This window comes from Gouania willdenowi, chromosome 11 (genome assembly GCF_900634775.1).
Source record: "Gouania willdenowi chromosome 11, fGouWil2.1, whole genome shotgun sequence".
Lineage (NCBI taxonomy): Eukaryota > Metazoa > Chordata > Actinopteri > Blenniiformes > Gobiesocidae > Gouania > Gouania willdenowi.
This window is the reverse complement of record NC_041054.1, coordinates 26,054,777-26,080,288: the sequence shown is the minus strand read 5'-3', so window position 1 is coordinate 26,080,288 and position 25,512 is coordinate 26,054,777. Positions and strand designations below refer to the sequence as shown.

Here is a 25,512-nt window from a genome sequence, read left to right as displayed (position 1 = left end):
CACCCCGTCCAGGGCCCGCCAACCTAAGCCCGGACATCTCTCGGCCTGCGCCGAGGGTGGCCCTTGGCGTCAGTCCCAAGCATGTCTCTCCTTTCGGGGTCCCATGTCAGCCAGCGTGCGCTGGCCCTCACTTTTGTCGCGCCGTGGGATCTCGAGCTTTCCCTCTGACCCCTGCGAACGTTGGACTTCTTGGTCATTTTTACAGTCCAGTCAACTTCAGGGAATCCACAAAACTCTGGGCCTTGCTGCCACCCAGACCCTTTTTTGAGCCCTTTCGGGGTTGCTCCCTTTATAACGTCTGCTATATCGAGACTGATCTCAACTCACTGCCAGTCTTTTACTGGTCTAGTCTTCTGGATCTTGCAGACATGGTTGGGTAATGCCAAGGTTTTCGGGCCAGGCTCAACTTTGACCGGTTGCAACCTCAAAGGGTCTCCCACTTTGGTCCGATAGGGCCCAGAGTTTAAAGGAAAAGCTCCCCACCTTTGGGAGGCTCTCTACCTCTCTGGGGGGCACACTGGCCGTGGCCTCAGATTCTGCTTCAGGCCACCCACTTCGGTCCGATAGGGCTCAGAGTTTAAGGGAGACGCCCCCTGCCTTCGAGAGGCTCTACCTCTCTGGGGGGCACACTGGCCATGGCCTCAGCTTCCGCTTCAGGCCTCCCACTTTGGTCTGACCGGACCTTCGGGTTAAGGGAGAAGCCTCCCACTTTCGAGGGGCTTCCCACTTCCGTGGTGAGATCCTGAGGTTCCCTGAGGTCCTTGTGGGGCGTCAAGGTGCCCTTGGTCTTCAACCAATATCCAGTGCTTTCCCACCGGGGCTGAAAATTGGGGAAGGGTAGCTGTTTCAAGCTCCAGGGGTCCCTTGGGGTCCTCATGGGATGCCAAGGCATCACCCATGCAGCTGTCTTCCATCAGGGGAAGTGAGATCTGGGGAAGGTTAGTTGTTTCGAGCTTCAGGGGTGTCTTGAGGCCCTCATGGGACATAAAAACAGTTTGGGGAAAATAAACCTCAAATAAATACTATGTTGTTAAGATTCTAAGAATAAATGGAGATGGGTGAAAAATAGCATAATACTGCTCCTTTAACACATATCTTCTTCTACATTTACCTAGAGATGGCACATCCCACATTTAGAAAAACCCTGCTATAACAAATGTAAATACAAAACATAATTACAGATATTTATTGGCAACATTTCCTTTATCCGCATGTTAAATAGTTGAGAGTAGTTGAAATCTACCTAAAGCTATAGCAATAATAAATTTCACACAGTCAGCCTAGACATATCCAAATTAAATGTAAACTGAGGAGAACAAATTAGATCCAAAACATAAAACAAGAAAAACTCTGACTTCAAAAACAACATGTTTGGGGGAAAAGATAATGGATAAAAAGTCTTTTCACTACTCTCGCTCTGATTCAGTTCTTAAGCATTAGGTATAAACTCGCCATAGCTGATGGTGTAAACAGCAAGTCTGACACAGATTTAGATCATTCTTTCCCCGTTGGAGCATTGATTCTTTGAAAAAAATTCCAGACAAGTGGTGTCAGTCTCCAAGGTAGAAATGCCAATGCTAAAGCTGCACATGAAAAATCAGGGGTTTCCTGGCTTTTCAACAGTGATCAATCAGCTTAACAGTACAGTTTCACTTGTCGTCCTGTCCATCTTGTGCACTAGCTTAATAAAAAATAATCAAAGTGAGAACTCACTGTCCTTTTCACACTTGGAAATCTCGCTTTACGATCAATAATAATACATTTTATTTATAAGCACTTTTCAAAAATTCAAAAAAACTTTACAACTACAAAAGTTCAAAAAAAAAAAAAAAAAAAACAACAATAAAGGTAAATAGAGAAAATACAGTGGATTGCTTCTCACATCGATTTTACAAAAGTGCTAGAAGTCGGTAGAGTCCAAATTACTCCCGCTGGAGACCCAGGCAGTCGGTGTTTTTGTCAACCAGGGTTAACCTGTGCGGAAGCGATGGGACTGCCCTTGCTTCCATACTGCTGCTGAGCTGGAGCTTGGATTGGCCGAAAGTGACATCAGCAGAAAACCCTGGTCACCTCAAGTCAGAATGTGTAATATTAATAATATGAACACTAACAAAACACTAACAATCCCTAGAATAACAATACAAATGCTGTTAGGTTGGAAATATCACAAGAGTAAACAAGCTTGTTTACATTTTTATATCTCTCAACCTATGACTCCCCAGGTCTTGCATGCGCAGTTCCAGAGTGAGAAAAGGCTTATTAACATTTGAAATTCCAACAAAGCAGCAACTCATCACTTTGAATCATCTTGCCAAGAGAGGGCTACAATATTCATAACATGCTAGATTGTGTCCCCAGAACTATTTGCACTAAAATGAAAGTCTCCAAACGTTGCTATATTCTAGCTCATGAATATTCTCTGGCATGTGATGAGGTACTCAGGGAAAGCCTGCGTGTCATTGAAGATGACGAACAATGTTGGCTTGTTGATTTCATCTGTCACGCTGTCGTATCTGAGAGGAATAATGCCAGTCTCTTTCAGTGGCGCTGTCTTCATGGAATGGCAGCCTTTGGTATAGTCTCCAGTCAAAACCTTTGACACCAAGACAAACTTGTACCCATTGTTGTTGGGGGGCGAGTACTTGTCCTGGACAGACAGAGCAGAATCGACGGCAAAATACACCCCCTGACCGTAGACAGTGGCTTTGTGGAGAGATCAGACCATTAGAAGCAAAAAACAGCACTTAAAGTCACAGGAGAAGCCAGAATTCAAACTTACCATTCTTTCCACAGAAACTTCTGTTAAATCCATGTGTGCAAATTTCTTTCACACATGTCTCACTAGTTCCATGGTAGAGAGTTCGCTCAATCTCAGGGTAAGAGGCATTCTTCTTTATACTAGCCTTCTTTAAATTGTACTGATTGTACAGCAGTCTGTTGGATAGCTTTTCCACCTGGGGAAATAAAATACTTAATACACATTACTTGGAATACATCAGAGGAACAGGTAGAAAAAATATGCTCTTTGTGTGTTTTACCTGTACAATTCGGATTCTGTTGTTGTATTCATGAAGGGTTGAATAAAAATTCTTTACCACGTTCTGAAATTCATCAGAGACCACGTCCAATTTAATAGCTTCAGGAAAATTGGAGAGCAGGGAGTACTCTCCTTCTGTGGATGAAGATTCACTCAGTTATGTTTTTACATATTGAACGTCCAACTGTACAAAAAAATATTTATCATTCTAAAATGCTGAGATGAATCCTTTACAGCACAACATTTTTTCTTAATTAATTTTGGCCCTTTTTATCGTGACAGCTCAGGTAAGGGTGGGGACAAATCTTTTTTATTTTTACTATTATTTATTTATTTTACTTTTCAATGGTTTTCGAACAGTAATGTGTGTCTTTTTAGTCTCATTATCAGATTATACATTTTGTGAAATGTGTGTTCAGACAACCAAGTTTGAGTTGGCTCAGTTTATGTCATAAGCAGAATAACTCCTACTGACCCTCCTTCTGCCCCTGCTACTATTTACTTTGTGAGTAAAGAGACGTGGTTAAGGCAGGACTGCAGTGTTTCGCTGCCCTGTCACTAACAGTTGCGCTGCCACGTCCTATATGTGATCCCACTTCCTATATTTCCCAAAGGAAATCCTAAACAAACCTTGCAGAAACGTAATTAGTAATAATTCAAAATAACCCATAATCACACGATCCCACAACCTGCACTAATGCACTACATAAACACAGCTGATGGTGCTCTGTCTCACACCTGTCAGCGCTCAGAAGCGTCATGTCACCGGTAAGGTTGTATCGTGACAATGTATGCACAGGTGAAACAAAGCAGTCAGGTGTGCAGCCATCACTGATCATGTTAACAGTTTGGAGAAGAGAGAGAAGTGAAATAAATGAATGATGTGGGAGTTATACAGAAGGGAGTTCACATATTGTTTGTAAAAATCAAAAAATAATCGTGATTATAATTTTGGCCATAATCATGCAGCCTTATTAACATCATCGCATTCAGCAGAAAGTTTAGTTATTCTTTAAATGCACTTAGTGTATTTATGAGAGAACATTAGTAAGAAGCAACCAACAATTGCTGAAAGTTTTCGAAGGATAGCCTATAATTTTCTTTATTTCAAAACATGCACATTTGGCTCTTATACTCTTAGTTTAAGGTTTTTTTATTGTTATCATAGATCAGTGTACAAACAAAACAATATACTGTATTCAATTTAATTCCAGGTGTTTCTTTGTAAATGTTTTAACCAAAATTCAAATTTTAACAGCAAATGCTCATCTGTTGTAAAAATATTGGTTATCGGTTCCCTTTATTAATTGGTATCAGCCCTAAAAAACAGGTTGACCCTTTCAGCAGCCCAGTCAGTTTTGGGCATGAACATTATTATTTGATGTATACATGAGTGGGGTCAAGTTAAACATTTAATTTTATATTTTTAAATGGTTTTAAATATCGTGCATTGTTCGAATGTAAGTGTTAAATAAATATATATATTTTTAATTTATTATTCTTTGAAGCATGAATATTAATTTATGCAACTGCAATACCTTGATATTAATGAGGTTAGTGCACAGACATAGACATAAATGCAATGTTATTAAAAATTGGCAAAATAATTTACAGATTTTGGTCTTGATTTTCTAATTTTTGTTTTCCATTTTGGCCAAGAATTTAAATTTCTGTACAACCCTATAATTTGTTTACTTATTGGACTTTTTGACTTATGTTTGTGACAAATACCGTATGAATACATTTTTATTATTCTTCAGCAATACTGGCAAATCTGAAGCTATTTTTGAATACATTTTGAATATGGAATTTGACCAAATTTCTGTTTTGTGGACCTCTATACACCAAACTGCATCCCAACAGTACACTATTTAAATTTAATTACCTGGCACTTCTTCATTGAGCTGGTCCAGCTCCTTTCTAGAGATCTCCACAGTCTTCCCCGAAGCTACATTGATTTCCTGCATCCTCTCAAAGTTGATAACATGTGGCTGATTGTTTAGCTGGATATTGACCTTGTCTAGTTTAATTTTCCATGCCTTTTCAATAAACAACGTGGCATCTGCTGAATACAAACTCATGTGTGAGGTGGCAGACTCTCGTCGCTCCCACTGAATTGTCCTTAGAATTTCCTTGTCAGGGATAGATGTTGAGATTTGATCTACCAGCCGCTTTACATCCAGCATTGCTTCGGAAACATAGTCAGCAAACCCAGAGACAGTCAGTATAAGGCCAGTAACCTGAATCTCGACAGCATGTATCCTTTTGAGAACCTCCACACACTTCCAGTGGTACTTGCTCATTTTATTAATATTCCTGTGTTCTATTTTCTCTGAAATTTGCCTCAGGTCAACTTTTTTCCTAAAGGCAATGTCCACCCGAGACAGGTCTGAACTGTATCCTGCGAACACAACTAACTTGACAACATTGGCTGCACAAACTGCATTGTTGAAACGTGAGCTGATGTTGTCCTGCAGCAGGTTTTCCTCGAAGTTCTTCACAGAAACACTGTCACATTGAGACATCTTATTAGACAGATCCAAGGCTTTTTGCAGCTGCTCATCTTCATCATCTTGAGACCAGTTGCTTGAATCTAAAGAGTACTGGATAGCTAGAGAAAGCTGCACTTCTTCGTCTAGGTAACAAGAAAGGTTGGGGCCTCCATCTCTCAGCGATGTTGAACCACTGGCAGAACTATCCTTAGCAAGAAGCAGAGAATCTTCAATTACATCAATGTCTGCCTGAGCAATCGGGCCAGTGGGTGAATCTGCTGTGTACAGGTCTAGGTCATCTATGTCATTCGAGTGCTCTGAGGAGGACACACACTTCTTTTGGTTTTCATTAATAGTTAGGACAATTTTCTTTGCCTCCTCCAACAGGCCTACAAAATGGAAAACAGAAAGTGTGAGGCTGCACAGACTGATGAAGACGCAATGAAGTCAGCAAAAAATGCTACCTTTGTCTGGAGCTCCTTTGGAAACATTGTGAACAGAAGCACTTCTATGTTCCGGTGAAGACACCTTCTGGAAGTTTTCCTGAGTCATCATCTTCCAAGCCATATCAAAAAAATCCTGTGATGATAACGTTAAAATATTAGTATAGTGTTGTTGATTTGTAATAGTTTTAAGGGTTATATTGCTCTCAAAACTAGGAGGAAGAGGAAAGAGGACCAGGAAGGAGAATTTAAGCCCGCTACATGAGGTTTGGTGTCCGTTTGTCTAAAGAGCAATAGTTTTGACTCAATCATACTTAACTTCTTCTGTCGTTGCACTACAAAACAGTACAACACAGACCACCTGGAGTATTATATCAATGAATATTACCACAGACTCTGCACCATGAACAAGAAAAACACATTAGCTACCGGTGAAGCCAAATTACTGGTAAAAATGTATATTCATAAATGTATACCAGACCCACTCTCTTACTCAGACATATCACCCCCACCATCCCCAAAGCCATTTTCATCTGAGATACGTGATATTCTTGACACGATCAACCAGAAACTTTCAATACTAGAGAGCAAAATATCACCTATTGAGGTGCTTCATAAAGAATTCCCAGCTCTCCGCCATTGCCTGGAATCTAGTCAGTATTAAAGAGATTATACTGGATTTACAATCCGTTACACCATCAATATACATTTACAACCTACATTTTTCTGGCAAGCAGCAGACAATCTGGAAAAAATTTCAAAACTTTCATGAGTGAAAACTCAGTCAACAATAATACCTTCCACCGCATTGACCGTAAAAATAATTGACATATTTGAACATTTTAAACAAAACTATGTTCCATGTAAGTGCCAATTATTTCACATGGCTTGGAGCTACACAGTCAATAAAGATGACTGACAACCTGTTAGCCTACAGTAAGTAACAGGATTAAAGAAGAATGGTTTATGTTGAGGCTTTAGATATAAAGACATTTATGAAAAAATGTCAACTTTGTTGTAAACTGATGTTACCAAGTTATTTAGAGGCTCCCATGGTTCATGCTGCAATGTGATGGAAACTTGAAACTTGGTCTCCATCTCTTTCAGAATGCTCTCACATTCCTTTTCTCTTAAAAAGCGAGTCACTCCAGGAGCATTTACAGTGATGGTGCGGGATAAGATGGATGAAACCACACCTTGCAGCAGCTCCTCTGCGGTTTGACAAGCAACAGCGAGGCCGTGGATCTGTGAAATTCAGTCGTTAGTAAGCAACAGTGTAAAGCTTATGTTTTATGCAACATTACTAAATATCTTTAAAGTAATGCAGTTAAGCATACAATAATTTTCCCTAAACTACTGTACATCTTCCACAATGTATAGATTTGTGGCCGTGCATCGAACTACAACATTGTTCCCAAAAATAATGCAGAAGCTTGACCGCATGCCTTCACCCTCACCTTTACCAAACCTGCTGTTAGCTGAAAAAGTAAGTATTGATGGAGTTAAATATCACACAAAATACAGGCTATGTGCTATTCTGTGAATTCATAGAAGTGCTACTTTGTTTTTTATGTACAGCAAACTTTAACGTAATTAAAGTTTGTTGACTTGGCCATTTGTTCAGCTGTTGCAGGTGATTTACCACAATTGCCTGTAGAGTTGACAGGCAAAAGTAGTGGAGACAGGCTGATTTAAATAGGTTTTTGTGCCCATGTGAGAGAGCAGAGTGGCTGTACAACATAAAATTTTAAAGGCGTTATCAGAGGAAGCAAATCAATATATTCTTGAATTAATAATTAAAAATAACAAGTGTGAATATAAACAGGACCACAACAGAATGCTGCCATTTGTCAAAACCTTTGGATTCTGATTCTATTAGGATTCTGAGAAAATCAAAGTTGTTTCTAGAGGCACTTGAATGTTTTTGATCATTGGATTTCAATTGTATAAGGGGCTTTATCTATACAATATTACCTATTTCAGCTTTTAACTTCTGATATATCTATCCTTTCTATGCCAGTACTAGAGCAGCTAACAAATAGCTCCCTACTACTAACTATTTAAATGTTTTATTTTGGCAAGTATCAAATCTTTCTTTGGCTCCCGTTTTCATCAAAATTCCCTATCCAAAGGTTGCGCAACAATAATGTATAAACACGATTTACGAATTTTGTTTTTACACAATGAAGATAAATATTTCCCATAGTTTAGAAAACTGCTGTTGACAATGCTGGTATGACACTAAAATGTGTATAAATATTGTGACACTGAAACCGCTCACCTTTAACCCGTGAACGTAATCACCCTCTAGCGGAAAAATAGACACCTGCGCCATGTCAGCTAGGAGCTGGTGACAGTGTGTCTGGATGTACTTGAGCATGCCCGGCTCCATGGGAATAACCATCTCCCTCTCAATGGGCATGGTCAGAAAGTTCTGAATTGCAGCCTGATTTTCATTCTCCTTTTCTTTCAAAGTCCAGATCAGAAGATTTTCTCCTTGTTCAGAGACAGTCACAGAGCAGCAGCTGAGGGTGTGCAGGAACTCAGTCCACTCACTGCAGTACAGTATGTACTGGCACTCTGCTTCCACAGGCACACTGAAGTGACATGCTTGGGAGTCCAAAAACCAACATGCTTGCTGCGCTGCATCCTTAGATGGAGCCGTCACCACAAGACTAGAGTCTAATACAGTGTATGTGGTGGGTGAACAGCTTTGATCCATATTCTCTATAAACCATTCCTTTACATCTGTTTGTGTTAGGAAATGAAGCATCTCTGGCTTAACATTTAAAATGACTGATACCATGTTTTCAACAAAGTCCGGAGGAATGTTTGCAAGTTGCTTGACAGTTTTTTGTTCAGATTGTGTACTGTGCACACCATTATCTTTTATCTTGATAGCAATATTGAGACTCACTTCCTTCAGGTCCTGCTGAACAGTGCAGCAGGGATCCAAAGATTGCTCTGCTGGGTTGGTGATAGCATTATGGCTTTGTTGTGCATCAGTATCAACAGTTTCTTCTATAATGTCTTGCGTCACCTCATCTACAACCTCAAAGGCACCAAGGACCTCCACTGCCTTTTGATCTCGAGCACAGTAACTGGTTTCAGTTGAATGAGAGACTTCTGTTTGGAAGTCATTGGGATGCACAGAATTCATCACAGTATCATCTTGGATCTCTTTTTCACATTGTTCTGATGTTGGAAGTTGTTTCGGTAGAAGAAAGCCGAAGTAGGGTTTCACCAACAGATCAACACCTTCCAATTTGTGTGACATATCCAGGATACAGTCTACAGCTGCACAAAGACATGTATATTTAATGTTGATCGCAGCATTTTAAAGAGGCAAAATCAAGGTTGAAAATACGTAAGCTTACATTCAAAGTTTACAAAGGAGACCTTAGCTGTAGCTTCAGACAGCATTGTGACCTCATTTACTCTCTGGTTGCCTCCTCGACTGCCCTCAAAGTACAAGGTGAGAAAGTCTGGACAGGTACTGGGGGGCAGGTTTTCCACTAAGACAGAATCCGTGTGCTCAACCTCTTCAAGGGTTACCCGAGTCCCATCAAGAGTGCGCCTAGAAATCTTTGTACTCACGGTTTGAAAATCTGCGAACCAGAAATATTAAACACATTAAATTAAAATGATATTTAGCAGGTTTTACAAATTAGCTTCAGATGTCAGGTAGGATATGCATGCAAGTTAGTTTCAAGATTTCATTTTGCAGATGCTTTTATCAAAAGCGATGTACAGTACAAAACAAGCATTTAGAGTTAAGGGACTTGCTTAACATCCCACAATAATGGCTAAGCTTGGATTCAAACCAGGGACCCCAGCCTGCTTCTTTAACTGTTACACCAAAACCAAGTTAACACATAATCAGCATTAAAACCATCCAAACATTTGTCACAAGCCTGGAATTTTCCATATAAATGCCAATCTAAAAAAAGAGCAAACCTTCACATGATGAGGTATTGTTCATAACTAATTCACTCTTTAAGCTTCCAACACATTTGTTCCAAAGATTTGACTTTTGTTATCATCTCCTCTTGTTGTCCCTACAAATCAATCATGCTGTAGAGACAGTCACAGTTGGAGGACAGAACGGCGCACCATGCTCTACGATCAGAGATTAGAATATGAACTTTTCTCCATGGAAAACAGCGATTGAGATTGCAGGCAGGGTCCAGTGCAGATTGCATATATAATACTAGTGTTCATCTGCATAAACAGGTTTTTAAACATCTCCGTTTTACCACAGAGGGCTCGTAATATTGCGCAGCGTAATATTTGATTGTGGCTGTGTCAGCCTGTAGTGTTCAAGTAGTTTCCCTCTGATGTTTACAGATTCAATGACTTACAGTATTACGTTAAAGCTTGGTATATTCTTCTGCATCAAGACCTACGCAGTCGACGTGACGCAGAAGTTGTTCAACTGTACTTCTGCATCGAGGGAACACATCGCTATGCAACTGGCCACCCTACGGCTTGGGGGTTGCGGCTGTGTGTGGTTACAGAGCAGCATTAAATAGCCATTGCTTATCTTGCGGTCACATAAAACAATGTTTTATGTGTTTTAGGCATCTTAAAATGTAATTTATTTCCGGATTATTCCTTAACTCCCTAACCATGTATGTATTGTTGGACACAAACATGAAAACAACACGAGTGCTTAAGTTTTCAATTTAAATGCATGCAACATGCAAACAAAGTATAAGAGTGTATAAAAGTGTATCGAGCGCACTGTCGCGACTGTAGAAACAACTCTTGTGCCGCTCTGCAAAAAAGTAAAAACAACGACCGGGGCTGAGGTTTGGAGCGGACCAATCACAGCCCTTACGTTCTTGGTAGGCGCACCTCAGGTTACGGTGTTGGAGTCTACATCTACATAGAGAGCTACGTGCGACTACGGTGTCGACTTGACGCGGAACTATATATCAGGTTTAAGTTTACGCATGACCACTGCAGGAGGTTGTGTGTAAGAGCTCACAGTGAAGGCTGGCTGCAGAAGTGAATAAGATAAAACAGTAAATGAAAAGACAACGTGAAGGATTGATTATTGCTTGAGAGTCAACATTACAGGTCTCACTGTGTCCCGAGTCGGTACTAGTCCTCGGCCTGTTTGGCCGAGCCACTCCAAGTCAGAAAGACACGTACACCGACACCCAATGCTGTACTCACTGCAACACACAGAGAACACACACAGCTGCCCTTCCTAACAGCTCAACTCCGCACAGAGAATAGACATATCACCGACTGTGCTCATCTCATGCGCACAATCCACACAGCGGCTACACACACTTTGGCATGACGCGCACAGCTGGTGCCATGGGTCGCACACTGGTTCGGGCCACACAGCTGGTTTCTCGGGACCCATGCGAACTTTGTGAGGTGGCTGAATGAGCTTCAACTGTGCATGGAAAACTGACAGTCCCTTTCCAACTCTCCTCTCAAGTACGTTTATCTCAGTGAACCATGGCCAATGAAGTGGGCAGAATCTCCTCTGAGAACACACCTTCTCACCACACCTTGAATAATTTACACAACTCTGCCTCTAGGTGCGCCGTGTGGGTCAAAATACGGGCGTGAAATTGCCTAACAATGACTCATTTGCATAAAATGAGGGAACTGAAGGAAACCAACACTCTCCTTGTCAGAAACAGAATATCAGACCTTTTGAAAGTGGTTGATTGAGCTGAATGAGAATGACGTCTCGATCTGGAGAGGGATTCAGAATGTATTCCTGTACGTTGAGGCCCAACATGTTCTCCACGTACAGCTCGATCATCTCCATACTGGTGTTGGGACTGACCCCTTGCAGCAGCAGTCTGTGTTGGTCCTTTGTGACTGGCTTTCTGACTCTGAGCTCACAATTACACAGATTGTGAGGCTGTTTGGACAGCACTCTGGAAGCATCTATCAAAGGGATGGAAAAATATCATGCAGACTTAATATATTATGGGCAAATTCAACCAATTCCAACACAGCAGATGATCACATATTTACTTTAAGTGATTTCTCTGTCTTGTAATTATTCTGGTGAATTTAATATGACAAGTTCGAAAATGAAAATCACAATCAACAGGTAGAATATTCCTGAAGCATACTGAAGCCAACTTACCTTCAGCTGCACTGAAAACCAGTATAGCACGGTGGCCATTCTTCTTTACAGACTCAAGTGTGCCACCACCCGAGCGCCGCCTATTTTCAAAAAACAGCCACAACAACTCCTCATCCAACTCCTCAGGCAGTCCCAGAACCTCCACCATCCTCTCCTCCAGGCTTTCAGCAGCCATTCTGGAAAGAAAAACACACACGCACACAGTAAAGGCTCAAACATACTTGGGTGGACATCCGCAGAGAGGACCCCTCAAGGACTCCTCCAGCCCAATTAAGTACAAAGCTCAGATTTCACGACCACGTGTCCGTGGTGTCACAAAACACTGCTCTGCATGTATTTTTCACATCGACCAGCATTGTGTAATGCCAACCTGCATTTCATCCGCATGGCAAAACAGAGCAGGAGAGAAGAAGATGAGCTAAGAGGAGTGACTGGCAGATGAGCTACGAAAGAACCGACACCTTAAAACACGTCCAAGAAGGAGTACAAGGATTACAGAGAGGTGCCAAGGGTTGTGGGAAATGTAAGATTGTACTGAAAACTACTCTGTGGCGGTATTTTGAGGTTTCGTTTATTAATTTCAGACAAGGTTTTTCAGGAATGTTTTATCTCCCGACATATTTCGACTGTCAACTGCCAGTCTGAATAAACAAAACCTCAACTTAACATAGGCTACGGTTCAAAAAGAAGACAAAATAATAGCTGGAACTACTATGTGGTGGAGCGCTCAAGTATGAAAGCTCTGAGAAGTGAGGATAATCTGCTCCAGTCCACTCCAGTACGTTAGAGCCTTAAGGAATCAGGATGCCCATAGCTTGTCTGGGAGGACTGCAATCCTGCAGATTCCCCCCCCCCAAAAGATGTGATCATTTATGTCTGCATAAATAAGAGGAAAAAATTAGCCTGTAATTAGTTTTGTCCCAATATGGATTTTTAGGCTCCCGATACGATTCTTAAGATTTAGATTTTAACAATTCCGATCCAATATGGACATATTTATTTTTATAACACATAAAAACACAAAACTACATGCAACCAGAGAATAACTTCAAAGTTTATGTTTATAACATAACCTATAACATTTTTTGGCTTTTCTAACTTCTCAATCCTGACTTTGAGCCGACTTTAATCTCCCATATAAAATGTGTCTTTTGCATATAAAATAAATATGTAATCAAGTTACAAACTTAAATTATATAGCTTATAGGTTCTCTCTCTCTCTCTCTGAAAAGGTGTGTGGGTAAGGAGCTGAGAGCATTTCTGATTGTGTTTCAACTTTTTGTAGGTTTGAAGCAAATTTTTTTGTTGTTTCTTTATCATTTGTTGTGAAAAAGGCGGAGTGCAGCGGGTTGATGCAGCGGCTCCGGGCGGGGATCCGCCCGCCGCTGCAGCGGCTCCGAGCGGGGATCCGCCCGCCGCTACGGTGGCTCCGAGCGGGGATCCGCCCGCCGCTACGGTGGCTCCGAGCGGGGATCTGCCTGAGGCATGCCGCCTCTGCCCCGGTTACCGTGTGGGGCACTCCAGTTGCTGCTGTGAGGCCGGGTTTCTTTACTGCTCCAGTGGAGCCGTCTGTCAAGGGGGTTCCTCACACGGCACCGGTCCCCGTGGTTTCTGTGGTGTCTTTTGAGGAAAAAAGTGAAGCCATGATGGCAGATGTGAATGAGCAGTGTGACTATCAGGAAATGATGGAGGAGAATATGTCGGATGATGATCTCCTCAAAGTGTCTCAGAAAATAAAAATGCTTTCATCAGATAAAAGAGTAATAAAATGAAGAAAATGAGTGTGAAGATGTCCACAGAGTCAGAGAGTGATTTCCCTCTGACTCAGGAGGACTCTCAGTCTGTCTACTCTCCAGAACAGATACAAACTTTCCTGGAGCAGACTAAAGGCGCCAGGCTGCCTAGCGAGGAGGATATCTTCCCCAACCTGCATTTATTCGTTAGGTCAGCCAGGCCGCTCCCCAGGAAGAGCGGTGAGGGGGGGGGTTTAACAGGGGCAGAGATATACAAACTGAAAAAATTAGTTCTTAGGGTGAAAAATCAGATCATCAATGATGAAGATGATTCTTAGATTTTTTTGCTTTTACTGACTGCTCTTCTTACTGTTGTTTCTTTTTTATCCATGTGTGATTTTAATATCAGCAACTTAAACCAGGCCGCTCCCCAGGAAGAGCGGTGAGGGGGGGGGGTTTAACAGGGGCAGAGATATACAAACTGAAAAAATTAGTTCTTAGGGTGAATAATCAGATCATCAATGATGAAGATGATTCTTAGATTTTTTTGCTTTTACTGACTGCTCTTCTTACTGTTGTTTCTTTTTTATCCATGTGTGATTTTAATATCAGCAACTTAAACCTGAACAAGGCCAGGTCTGATTTTAAACGAGTCGCTCTTTTTAAACTGATGGAGACATGCAGACCTGATGTCTTGTTTGTTCAAGAAACTCACAGCACCACAGACAATGAAAGTGACTGGAAGAGGGCTTTTAAAAAGGAGGTGATTTTAAGCCACAAGTCCAGTCTGAGTGGAGGAGTGGGTATTTTATTTGCTCAGCACTTTTAACCTTTCTCTCTTACTGTTGATGAAGTCATTCCGTGTGTTTTATTGACAGTTAAAGCTGTCTTTGAAAATGTGAAAGTTGTGTTTTTAAATGTCAATTCACCCACTAACACGGTGGACAGGGTGGCATTTTTGAACATTTTAAGTGACTGTGTTAAGAACCGTGAGATTGATGTCGTGTTTTTTTTATTAAAAACATCTGTTTAAAGAGCGCCTATTGGAATTTTACCAGGGCCCTGTTCCTGGTCTGATTTCAATAGACCAGGAAAAGGCTTTTGACCGGGTTGAACATCAGTACCTGTGGCAGACTCTGGCTGATTTTGAGTTCAGCCCAGGTTTCATAGCCATGGTCCGGGTTCTCTATAGTGACATTGAGAGTGTTCTGAAAATATACGGCAGGCTGAGCGCACCATTTGAGATCAAGAGAGGGGTAAGGCAGGGCTGCTCTCTCTCTCTGGGATGTTGTATTCAATAGCCAATGAGCCTCTGCTACACAGCCTTAGAGCTGAACTTACAGATGACTGTTTTCCCCAATGTCCTGTGTCTTTTAAACTGTCTGTGTATGCTGACGATCTCATTGTTTTAGTTAATTCACAAAGCGATATTGACATTTTAACTGACACTGTGAAGGATTTAGGGTCTTTTTCATCTGCGAGAGTGAACTGAGGGAAAACGAGGCTCTGATGGCGGTAGAAGAGCTGGGGAAGCAGCTCGGCTGCCCGGTGGCCTACAGTGGAAAAGAGGGGGTTTCAGGTACCTCGGAGTCTTCCTGGGGGGATGAAACCAGCACAAATAAAAACTGGGACAATGTCTCTGAGCAGGTCAAAGTTCGGCGGGGTAAGTGGAGGTCGCTACTCCCAAAAATGTCATATAGAGGCTGATCCTTGATAGCAAATAACCTGGTCTCGTCTTCTCTGTGGCACCGGCTGGCCTGTATCGATCCTCCAGCTTCTCTCCTGTCTAAAATTCAGGTAGTTTTAGTTGATTTTATTTGGGATAAGTTACAATGGGTCCCAAAAAGTGTCTTTTTTTGCCTAAAGTGGAGGGGGGCAAGGCCTGGTCCATCTGGCCAGCAGGGGTGCGGCTTTCCGCCTCCAGTTTATCCAGAGATTACTGACGAGACCAAAGGACACTTGTGGAGATCCCTGTCCCGCTGCATTCTGCAGGCTTTTAAAGGCCTGGGTCATGATTTTAATTTGTTTTTAATGAACATACCAAACATGAGCACATCTCCTCTGCCTGCTTTTTATAAAAGTATTTTTAGAGTGTGGAACCTGCTGAGGAAGGAGAGGAGGGCCCAGGTAAACTCTCTGTACTGGATCCTCCCCAGCTGGGGACCTGTCTGGACCTTCCCAGCTGGGCAGGTCAGAGTCTTATACACATCGACATTTTGCCATCAATCAACCACTACATTCTTGAAATCTCTTATGCACACCAAATGATAGGAAAATCTGCAATAACCCCATAACTGGGAGTGTGACAATATCTCGATACGACAATATATCGCAATGTTTTAGTCTAGCGATACTTTATCGATTCACTGGCGCCAAACATCAACATTTGACAAAATCAAATGGACAGAATACTAGGTTACCCTTGTTTCTGTTTTTAGAAACTGTTTTTACCAAATGTGGAGAGGTTTTTACTAAGCAGTCTTTTATCCTGGGTTTTAAGTACACATGCCGACACAAGACAAAATGCCAGCTTTAAAACTTTGCTTTAGGGCAGGCCAAGATGGCGGTGTATTTTAGCCGGAGGAGGAAGGTTTTATTGTTGAACCTGTCACTGTGTGTGTTAATATGATGTAATCCAGACTTCTCATTGAACTTTAACTATTACAAAGCAGCAGGAGATTTGGACTCATTCCAGCAGGTTTGGTGTTTTAAGTCAGTTCAGTGAAAAACCACACACTGCAGTTTGGAGATGTGCTCATGTAAATGAACTCTCTCTCTCTCTCTCTCTCTCTCTCTCTCTCTCTCTCTCTCTCTCTCTCTCTCTCTCTCTCTCTCTCCTCTCTCTCTCTCTCTCTCTCTCTCTCTCTCTCTCTCTCTCTCTCTCTCTCTCCCCTCTCTCCCCCTCTCTCTCCTCTCTCCCCTCTCTCCCCCTCTCTCCCCTCTCTCCTCTCTCCCCTCTCTCCTCCCTTCTCCCCCTCCCTCCCTCCCTCCCTCCCTCCCTCCCTCCTCCCTCCCTCCGCGTTTCTTGAAGTAGTCCATGGTGGATTTGGAGGTATGTTTAGGATCATTATCCTGTTGTAGAAGCCATCCTCTTTTCAGCTTTAGCTTTTTTACAGATGCTGTGATATTTGCCTCCAGAATTTGCTGGTATTTAATTGAATCCATTCTTCCCTCCACCCGAGCAATGTTTCCTGTCCCACTGGCTGCAACACAACCCCAAAGCATGATGGATCCACCCCCATATTTAACAGTTGGCAAGGTGTTCTTTTCATGAAGTGCTGCTCCTTTTTTTCTCCAAACATACCTTTGCTTATTGTGGCCAAAGAGTTCTATTTTAACTTCATCAGTCCACAGCACTTGTTTCCAAAAGTCATCAGGCTTCTGTAGATGTTCTGTTGCATATTTTTGACGTTGTATTTTATGATGAGGTCGTAGATAAGGTTTTTTTCTACAGACTCTTCCATGAAGGTCTTGTTTGTGCAAGTATCGGTGCACAGTGGAAGGGTGCACCACCACTCCTGAGTCTGCTAAATCTTCCTGGAGGTCTTTTGAAGTCAAATGTGGGTTTTGGTTTACCTTTCTGACCAGACTATGAGCTGTTCTCTCCGAGAGTTTCCTTGGTCTTCCAGATCTCTTCTTGACCTCCACAGTTCCCCTCACCTGCCATCTCTTAATTATGCCTCGCACTGTGGAAACTGCAAGTTGAAAACGCTTTGCTATCTTCTTGTAGCCCTCCCCGACATTGTGGGCATCAATTACTTTAATTTTTTCTGTCTTACACAGCTTCTTAGAGGAACCCATGGTTGCTGAGTGTTTGTACAAGGTTTGTGGAGTCGCCGTATTTAAGAAACCCTCAAATTGGCACCAGCTGGCACTCCCTAATGACAATTGTTGACACATGCTTCAGGACCAATGAGCTGGTAGAGGTCTGAGCTTGTAAAAAGAATCTGACACTTTGAAACTCTCAGGGTGCCCCGACTTTTGCACATGCCAAAATTATGTTTTTCATTTTTGTAATTTTGTTCAATTTATAAAATAAAATGTAACTATGCATTAATGTTTCCTGACAATATTGTCTTTTTTTCACATATACCAGAGAGACAGTAAATATGAATATAACTTTTTAAATATATAAAATATGCTGTTTTTAAAGGGGTGCCCTGACTTTCGCACACAACTGTATTTCTCCTGTTAAAAGGAGTGGGACCCCGCAAAATTTAAAGTAATATTAATAATTATAATTAATATTCTTATTTATATAACCCATTTTTAATAACTCATCCTCCTACACATTTAATATAGTTTTACACGTGCTGTTCACTGCTTTACCTGCGAGGGGTGGAGCAGCGTCGTGGGCTGATGAGCTGTGCGCCGAGGTGTGCACGTTAGCTGCTGCAGCTCAGTGAAATTAAACTGACAGACCTCAGACCTCTGTCCAGACTTCTGTTTAGACTGATGTACAACTATTTTAACACTGTGTACAACATAAAGCCACAGTTTGAGCCACTACAGAGTGATCAGCTCCTGTTACCATACAAAAACCTAAACACTCCCAAGCACTAGCTTGATGAACATTAAAGGTTTCAGTTGAATAACTTCAAAAAGTTATGTACAAATGTGTTGTTTTATACATGTTTACCTTATTCTGATGGAGGTTTTATTTTGTTATTTATTTCAGTCTAAATAATAAAAAAATCACTGAATAAATAATGATAAATCAGTGAATGACTGAATGTGATGTGAATTGTTCTTTGGAACTGTGACATATTTCTCGAAGTCTAGGATTCAACTTATGTGTTTAGATAAGGAAAGACTTGTGATAATCATCACTGTAGAATCGAATTACGGCACTTCAATGTGGGAATAGGCAGCGCGCACAAGAAATTATCCACGCTGCAATGGATAGGGAGAACCCGTTTTGAGATAGAGAAGAGTGCAGGAGAGGGAGATCAGAGTGCTGACAGTGAAACAGACTGTCAGGATCAGACATCACTGTGATGAAGGAAGAGAAGCTGTTGTTTGGATGACAGACAAATGATTGGACTTTCTTTCAGCAGCCCAGTCAGTTATAGGCCTGCACATTATTATCTAATATATATATATATGTGTGTGTGGGGGTCAGGTTAAACATTTTATTTAGCATCCTATTTTAATATATTTTTAATTTATTTATTCTTTGAAGCATTAATATTAATTTATGCAATTGCAATAATAAACAACAGACAGAGTTTTAATTGTGGTGAGCAGATGTATATAATTGCCATGCACCAAGGGTTTTTCACAATTTTGACATTAGTAAATAGGGTAATATGGTTTTAAAATGCGTAAAGACAAACTAAGATTTAGCTCCCTTTCTAATTGAAGTAATTTTAGAAAGTGTTGAAAAAAGTTCTCTACCTCCTTCACTGACCCAAGGCTTAATTACGTTAATCTCCAAACTCAAAAAGGATCCACTGTTTAGTGATAATTGATGACCTACTTCTTTACTAAACAGACTACAAAATTTTTGCCTCAATAATTGCAATACGATTAGAAAATGTTTTAGACCCTATTATTGATGAAGTCCAATCAGGGTTCATGAGAAAAAGACATATCTCAAACAATATTCGGGTTGTTTTAGATATAATTGATTCTTCATTTTTTTTTCAGTAAAGTTGTCAGAACATTGTACTCCAAAGGTAATAGCTCTAGCACAGTGTTTCCCAACCTTCTTTGCCCCACCGGTTTAATGTCGAACAATAATTTCTCGGGCCGGACTTTGAGATGTGGCAAAAAAAAAAAAAAAACTGTCATTTTCTAAATATAATAATAAACGCAAACCCACTGTGTTCACAACTTTATTAGCAGCATCAAGAGTAAATATGCCTTCAACATAAGATATGCAATAAAAACAAATAAAGTGCATGAAAAATACAACTCACCATAACGCTAAATCAGTGGGAGCTTGTTTCTCTGCAATGAGACGGTTCCATTGCGGGCTTAGTGTGTGGGAACTACCTGTCGTAATAAATCCATATTTCAAGTAGGACTCCTTGTATTGTTTTTGTTTTTCTCTTCTTCTGTAAACCTGAATAGCTCTTTTACCCTGCGCAAAGACACTTGTTTTTTTGTTAATTTGCTGTCTTGGATAAAACATTGTTCAGGCTCAGACAATAAATACAACGGAAATAATGTAAATTATGTATTCCTTCTGTGCAACCCGATAAAAAATTGCCAACAAACCGGGGTTAGGAACCTGTGCTCTATCAGATTAAAAAATGGGACATCGCCGAGATTTGAGCTGCATAGAGCAGTGCTTCCCAACCTTTATTATCTTGTGTACCCCTTGAGCCTTTTTGTCATACCATGAGTACCCCCTCACTCATACGTGTTATTGATTCTCCAAAAGTAGAACATAATTTATTTCATCTTCATAAATTTCACAATTCATATTCAGGCATTATCTTCTTATTTAACTCAAATTAAACATAAAATGATGTTGCCTTCAAGGCAATGATAAATATTATAAATAATATTATAGTAAATGTTTTTATTATTAATATTGTATTATCAATACTAATATATTATGATTATATTGTTGTTAAAGAAAAATAATTGTTGAAATTAGAAAAAAATAAGAAATCAAAATAATAAGTAATATAAATAAATAAACACAAAACAAAATAATTAACCCGCCTGTGTTATATATATCGTTTATGACATTTACTACAAAAGGAGCTTCTTTATAATAATATGTACCCTTTAAACAGTCACGTAACACACGTAATATTTTATTGACGGTTTTATGAAATGAGAATATTTTTTATTATCTTGGAAATAAATTCTTCATTTTTCCACGTACCCCCTGTAATGTGTTCACCTACCCCTAGGGGTACGCGTACCCCTAGTTGGGAAACACTGGCATAGAGGCATCTGGCAGTGCTGCCCTGCCTCTCTCAACATGTTTATTTTAGGTACACTCCACCCATATTAAAAAATAGTGCTTTAAAAGAAATTTCAATTGTAGACAGAGAAGTTATCCTCACCCAACTAGCAGACAATACTACTTTATTTTATTTTTTTTAAAATGCCAGCCAAGTGCCAACTGCTATCAAAACAATAGAATTTCCGCATCTTCTGGACTCTGCTTAAATCTGAGTAAGTGTGAACTTTTTTCCCTTAAGGAAAATGACACCTCCCAGGTTTGTAACATACCAATCAAAGATAAAATTCCTTATCTAGGGATTACTATAATGAAAAATGTGGAGGAAATATCCTCTCTAAACTTTACTTTGATTAGTGATAAAACAAAGAAAAAGCTTGATCAATGGCTGCAGAGAGATTTATCCTTGAAAAGACAAACCCTGTTGACAAAGGCAGAAGGTTTATCCCGTACATATGCAGCTATCCCCTTGTTTGTCAGCAAAAAGGTCTGTAATTCCATTGATAAATTACTTTGCAAATTTATCTGGAAAAACAAGACTCATTATGTGAAAAAATCTCTTAATATGAACACTTGAATGCTGTGGTCTAACCTTTCTTGATTTTACAACCCTTATCAGGGCTCTACACTAACTATTCCAGTGGTAGCACTGGTGTGACCAACTTTTTCAGTTGATCGCACCAGCGCAGAATTTGGTCGCACCCTTTTTTTGAAAGGGGGGTGGGGGGTACAGCATAGCCACGCATGCTGATGAATAGTTGACTTAACTGGCTTACCGTAGTTTTGTATGAAGTAAAGATTGACAATGACTTGAGATATTTGCTAAATGTTTTCAGGTTTTAGTGACACATTTAAGTTTTTCTGCAACAAGCAGTGGTTGAAATAACAGGTAATCTATTTTATGTAAACTTAAAAGAAGATGTAACAATTTTTTTTTTAAAATAACAGCAAAGCATAACAACAGGTTACATGTATTCTGTTTTTTTTATTTTGCAGAAAGGCTGTACTTGAATGAACTTAAAGGTAGCATACCTAACTTAGCATCTACATTGCTTCACCCCATGGAATTCAAGTCAGACGGCCCAGCTGTTATAGTGGGGTCTCCTAACCCTCTTCCCCTGCTCAGGGGTCTGTAACCTTTACTCTTTAGTTATCTTACCAGGGATTTAAAACTTAAGGTTAGCCACAGGTGCAGGGAAAGTTGATGGTCTGTAGATTCAATTCAAAGTGTTTATTGTCATATGTGCAGTTAGAAACACGTTTCCCTGTACAATGAAATTCTTGCTTTGCCGACCGCCAGTGAATGCCTACGTAATAAGAGAATAAAATCAAGAGGTATAAGAACTATAATAACTAACAGTGGCATGCAACACTGTTACTCAACAAAACCTGAACATTAAATACAATACACCTGTACAATTAATGTGCAAAATACAAATATATTAACTGTACAGAAAGTTGAGGCGATATATACAATGGTATGTGCAAAAAGCTGTTTCATAATAGAAAGACAGGATGTTAGCTGTGCATGGGCGCATCTAAAGTGCAAATGCAGGTGGTGTGCAAGTTCAGTGGAGAAGGGGTGGGGGTGAATAGTTTGTTAGACTCCGATCACTCATTTAGGAGTCTAATGGCAGAGGGGAAGAAAGAGTTTTTGAGTCTGCTGGTCCTGCATTTCACACTTCTGTACCTCCGGCCTGAGGGTAGAAGTTGTTAAAGGAGATGAAGTAGGAAGGTGCTAAGTCATTGCACAACGTGATTTATTTTAAGTTAACAAATTGTTATATCTTGATTTTATCTGTCATTAATCATTAATAGCCTCTGTAAAAAAAATAACTCCTCATTTTAATAGTTTTTTTTAAAGCTATAGGGAGCCATTGCAAGAGTCAAAGGGCCACATTAGGTCCCAGAGCCGCAGGTGGTAGTTCCCTGAGAGAACCACAGCTGAACATTTGTCCTGACATCAAAGTCCATCAGTTCTGGTCCCTCTATGCTGATTCTGATGAGTGTGTATGCTCTATCACTGAGCTCGGCACGTTCTTCCTTTTTACTGCTGCCCTCAATGTGAGCGCACTCTCAGTGAAGGGCTCGTTATGCCTGGCTCCATTCGCGGACCGAATAAATAAATAAAGCCCGACCCGACCACGACCCATTAACTTAAATTGTAGGCCCGAGCCGAAGCAAACCCGACGTAAATTATTATTTTATTGAACGTATAGCAACCGGTAGATTATTAGCACGGTGCCTTGTGCAGCAAGGGGGAGAGGGGGGGGGGGGCACGCACACACTCACGACGTGACTCGGGCCATTATCACAGTTATACTGGCTTAAATGAGGTCGTAGTAACACGCCAAAAATAAACAATCAAACACACAAAGAACCATCTTACACCGTCATACACTGTACAGTACAATATATTCTATACAGAATTATTCACTCTTTTCCCCGCTTACGCCCGCCCTTTCCCCGGCTTCCCAGCCAATCAACACTCAGAAAACATGTAAACAAAGACACACATTGGCAGATAAAGCTGCACGTAACCATGATGCCTTCTGGGCCAAGGGAAATCTCAGCATCAGTTAACCACAGAATACACAGGGATATGACGGAGCGGTCAGCTGCTCCGTCCAAAATAATGTCATCCATACACACTCGCACGAATGCATCCAGATAAAATTTTCACTCGCACACTGAAAATATACTCGTATATGCGACCATTTTGGTCGCAGTCTCGAGCCCTGCTTAACAATACTTTTTTTTCCTAAAAAATCCCACATCGTTATGGAATTTTATACCAAACTATTAGCAATAATATTTTCCCTAAGGTTGGAAGTCTTGAATTTCTACTTCTGTGATTATAAAATAGAAAAAATTCCCATAAATGTATCTAATTTCCACCAACAAATCCTCTTAGTATGGTCGTTAATATATAAACAAAATTTCTCCTCACATAGATGCTTAATCTGGAATAATTAACCCATTAAGTTCAAGAAAAAATCTTTATTTTATAAAACGTGGTTCAACAGTAACATAAGTCCAGTATCCCAACTACTAAATGATAATAGAACATTGCTGAATTATTCTGAATTCCCTCACACTTTTGGCATTCCAATCACCCCAAAAGAGTTTTCAATTGTTAAAGATGCCATCCCATCTGGTATTTTAACTCTTTTAAAAGGGACTGGGAAACCAGACTGTTTACCAGCTTTAGACCCTAAGTTAACCTCAGTTGGTGTTATATGTTTTGCGACGTAACATTTGCTCTTTATTCTAAAGAGAGGTCACCAGTACCCCATGTTACCTATTGGTCTAATATTAGTTGACAACCTGAATTAGGGAAGTTTTTATTTATTTATTTTTAACTCCCTCTGGCTCTGCTCTTGACGAATGTAATTCTGTATTAATGACTCTTCTTGTTCCTACTATCTGTATTGAAAAGTTTAAATAAAGATTTATTTAAAATTATATATATATACTCTTACGCTTAAATCGACTACCCCCACTATCTGGACAATATTATATCACGTTTGTACAATATACTATATTGTTTGTACAAAATAATCATTTTTGTTTATACAATATCAGGTTTGTACAATACAAATATATTGGTTATACGATATTGTACATGCAATATAGTGATTCAAGATATATTTTCCCCTGTGGCAGCTCTACGATTCCGTGGTTGACTGCTTAGCCACGGTAGTAACTTGACATGTAAAGCTTCCAGCCTTCAGGCATTTGTGGCCTAAACTAAGTCCAGAGTATTGGAGCCATAAAACTACATTCTTAGAGAAATAGGTCAAGTATGACCGAAATAACCCAACTAAAAGCAGATTAAGTTAAAACGTTTTCCTCATTGCTTACTGTTAGCTTTAAGGATATAATAAATAAATAAAAATAAAAAAGTGAGCAGCATTTCCGCTAAATAGAAAGTGAAACTCGGAGCTTAATCGCGTCGATTGCCCGAGGCTGGGATTCGTCGAAATCACTTTGTTTAGCGGATAATGCAGAAATGTATAACTTAACACATGTTGGTCTGCTTACCTGAAATATAAAGCCCAACGTAGATAAAAGCGTCGCAGCCAGCAGGTAGCGATGTTACGAACACTTCCTTGTACGCCTCAACGGTAGAGGCGGTGGCTGTGTCCGAATAGTCCCTCCTATCTCCTTTCCTATCCACTGTTCCTTCAACCCCGGAAGTGTTTAAGTGGTGGCTGTGATAAAGAGCGTCCGAGTTCTCTTTAGGCTCAGGAAAAAAGGCTCAATGCTTTTTTTTATTTTTTTTACCTTCTTTAGCCTAGGAAACACTGATGCATCCTTTACCAAAGAAAGGAGACAAGATAATGCTGACCCACAATTCCTTGCGGCGACAATATTTAAAGGGACACGCACATCCGAGCGCTGACAAGTAACGGAGATCATGCAAATTCAATGCAATAATATGTCTTGAACAACTTTAAATTAATAATCTAAAACCCATATCTTATTATATGTAAGACATATTATCAGATTATAACTGACATAAAACAGACACTCTGTGGTTCAAGAATAAGAAATCAGAAACATTTTTAGCCACATATTCTTATTTAAATCTATAGTTTAAAAAAACAAAATAAAACAAAAAAACATTTAGGTTTATCTCCCTCCTGATGTGGGACCAGGAGAATGATCCTTGTTTTTTCAGTTAGTGCTCTAATCAATATAATTTCTATCATCATTTTGTGGGTTTTCTGTCTCAATTTGTGTGTTTCTTGTGTCATTTTG

General features: G+C 40.2%; 1 protein-coding gene across 2 annotated transcripts; it reads right to left on the bottom strand.

The window, feature by feature from the left end:
• Window positions 1-1,170: 1,170 nt before the first annotated feature.
• Window positions 1,171-25,004, bottom strand: parp10 (poly(ADP-ribose) polymerase family member 10). 2 transcript variants are annotated; one of them, XM_028461087.1, is made up of 11 exons: window positions 24,793-25,004; window positions 12,094-12,269; window positions 11,646-11,888; window positions 9,350-9,580; window positions 8,254-9,269; window positions 7,005-7,217; window positions 5,994-6,108; window positions 4,923-5,918; window positions 3,039-3,172; window positions 2,780-2,954; window positions 1,171-2,703 (listed from the first exon to the last, which is right to left on the bottom strand). In XM_028461087.1, the coding sequence occupies exons 2-11, from the start codon at window positions 12,266-12,268 to the stop codon at window positions 2,402-2,404; spliced, it is 3,600 nt and encodes a 1,199-aa protein (XP_028316888.1). In that variant the 5' UTR covers window position 12,269; window positions 24,793-25,004; the 3' UTR covers window positions 1,171-2,401. The 2 variants fall into 2 exon arrangements, with proteins under 2 accessions (XP_028316888.1, XP_028316889.1); XM_028461088.1 differs by having other exon boundaries at window positions 8,890-9,269; window positions 24,793-24,999.
• Between the last annotated feature and the right edge of the window lie 508 nt (window positions 25,005-25,512).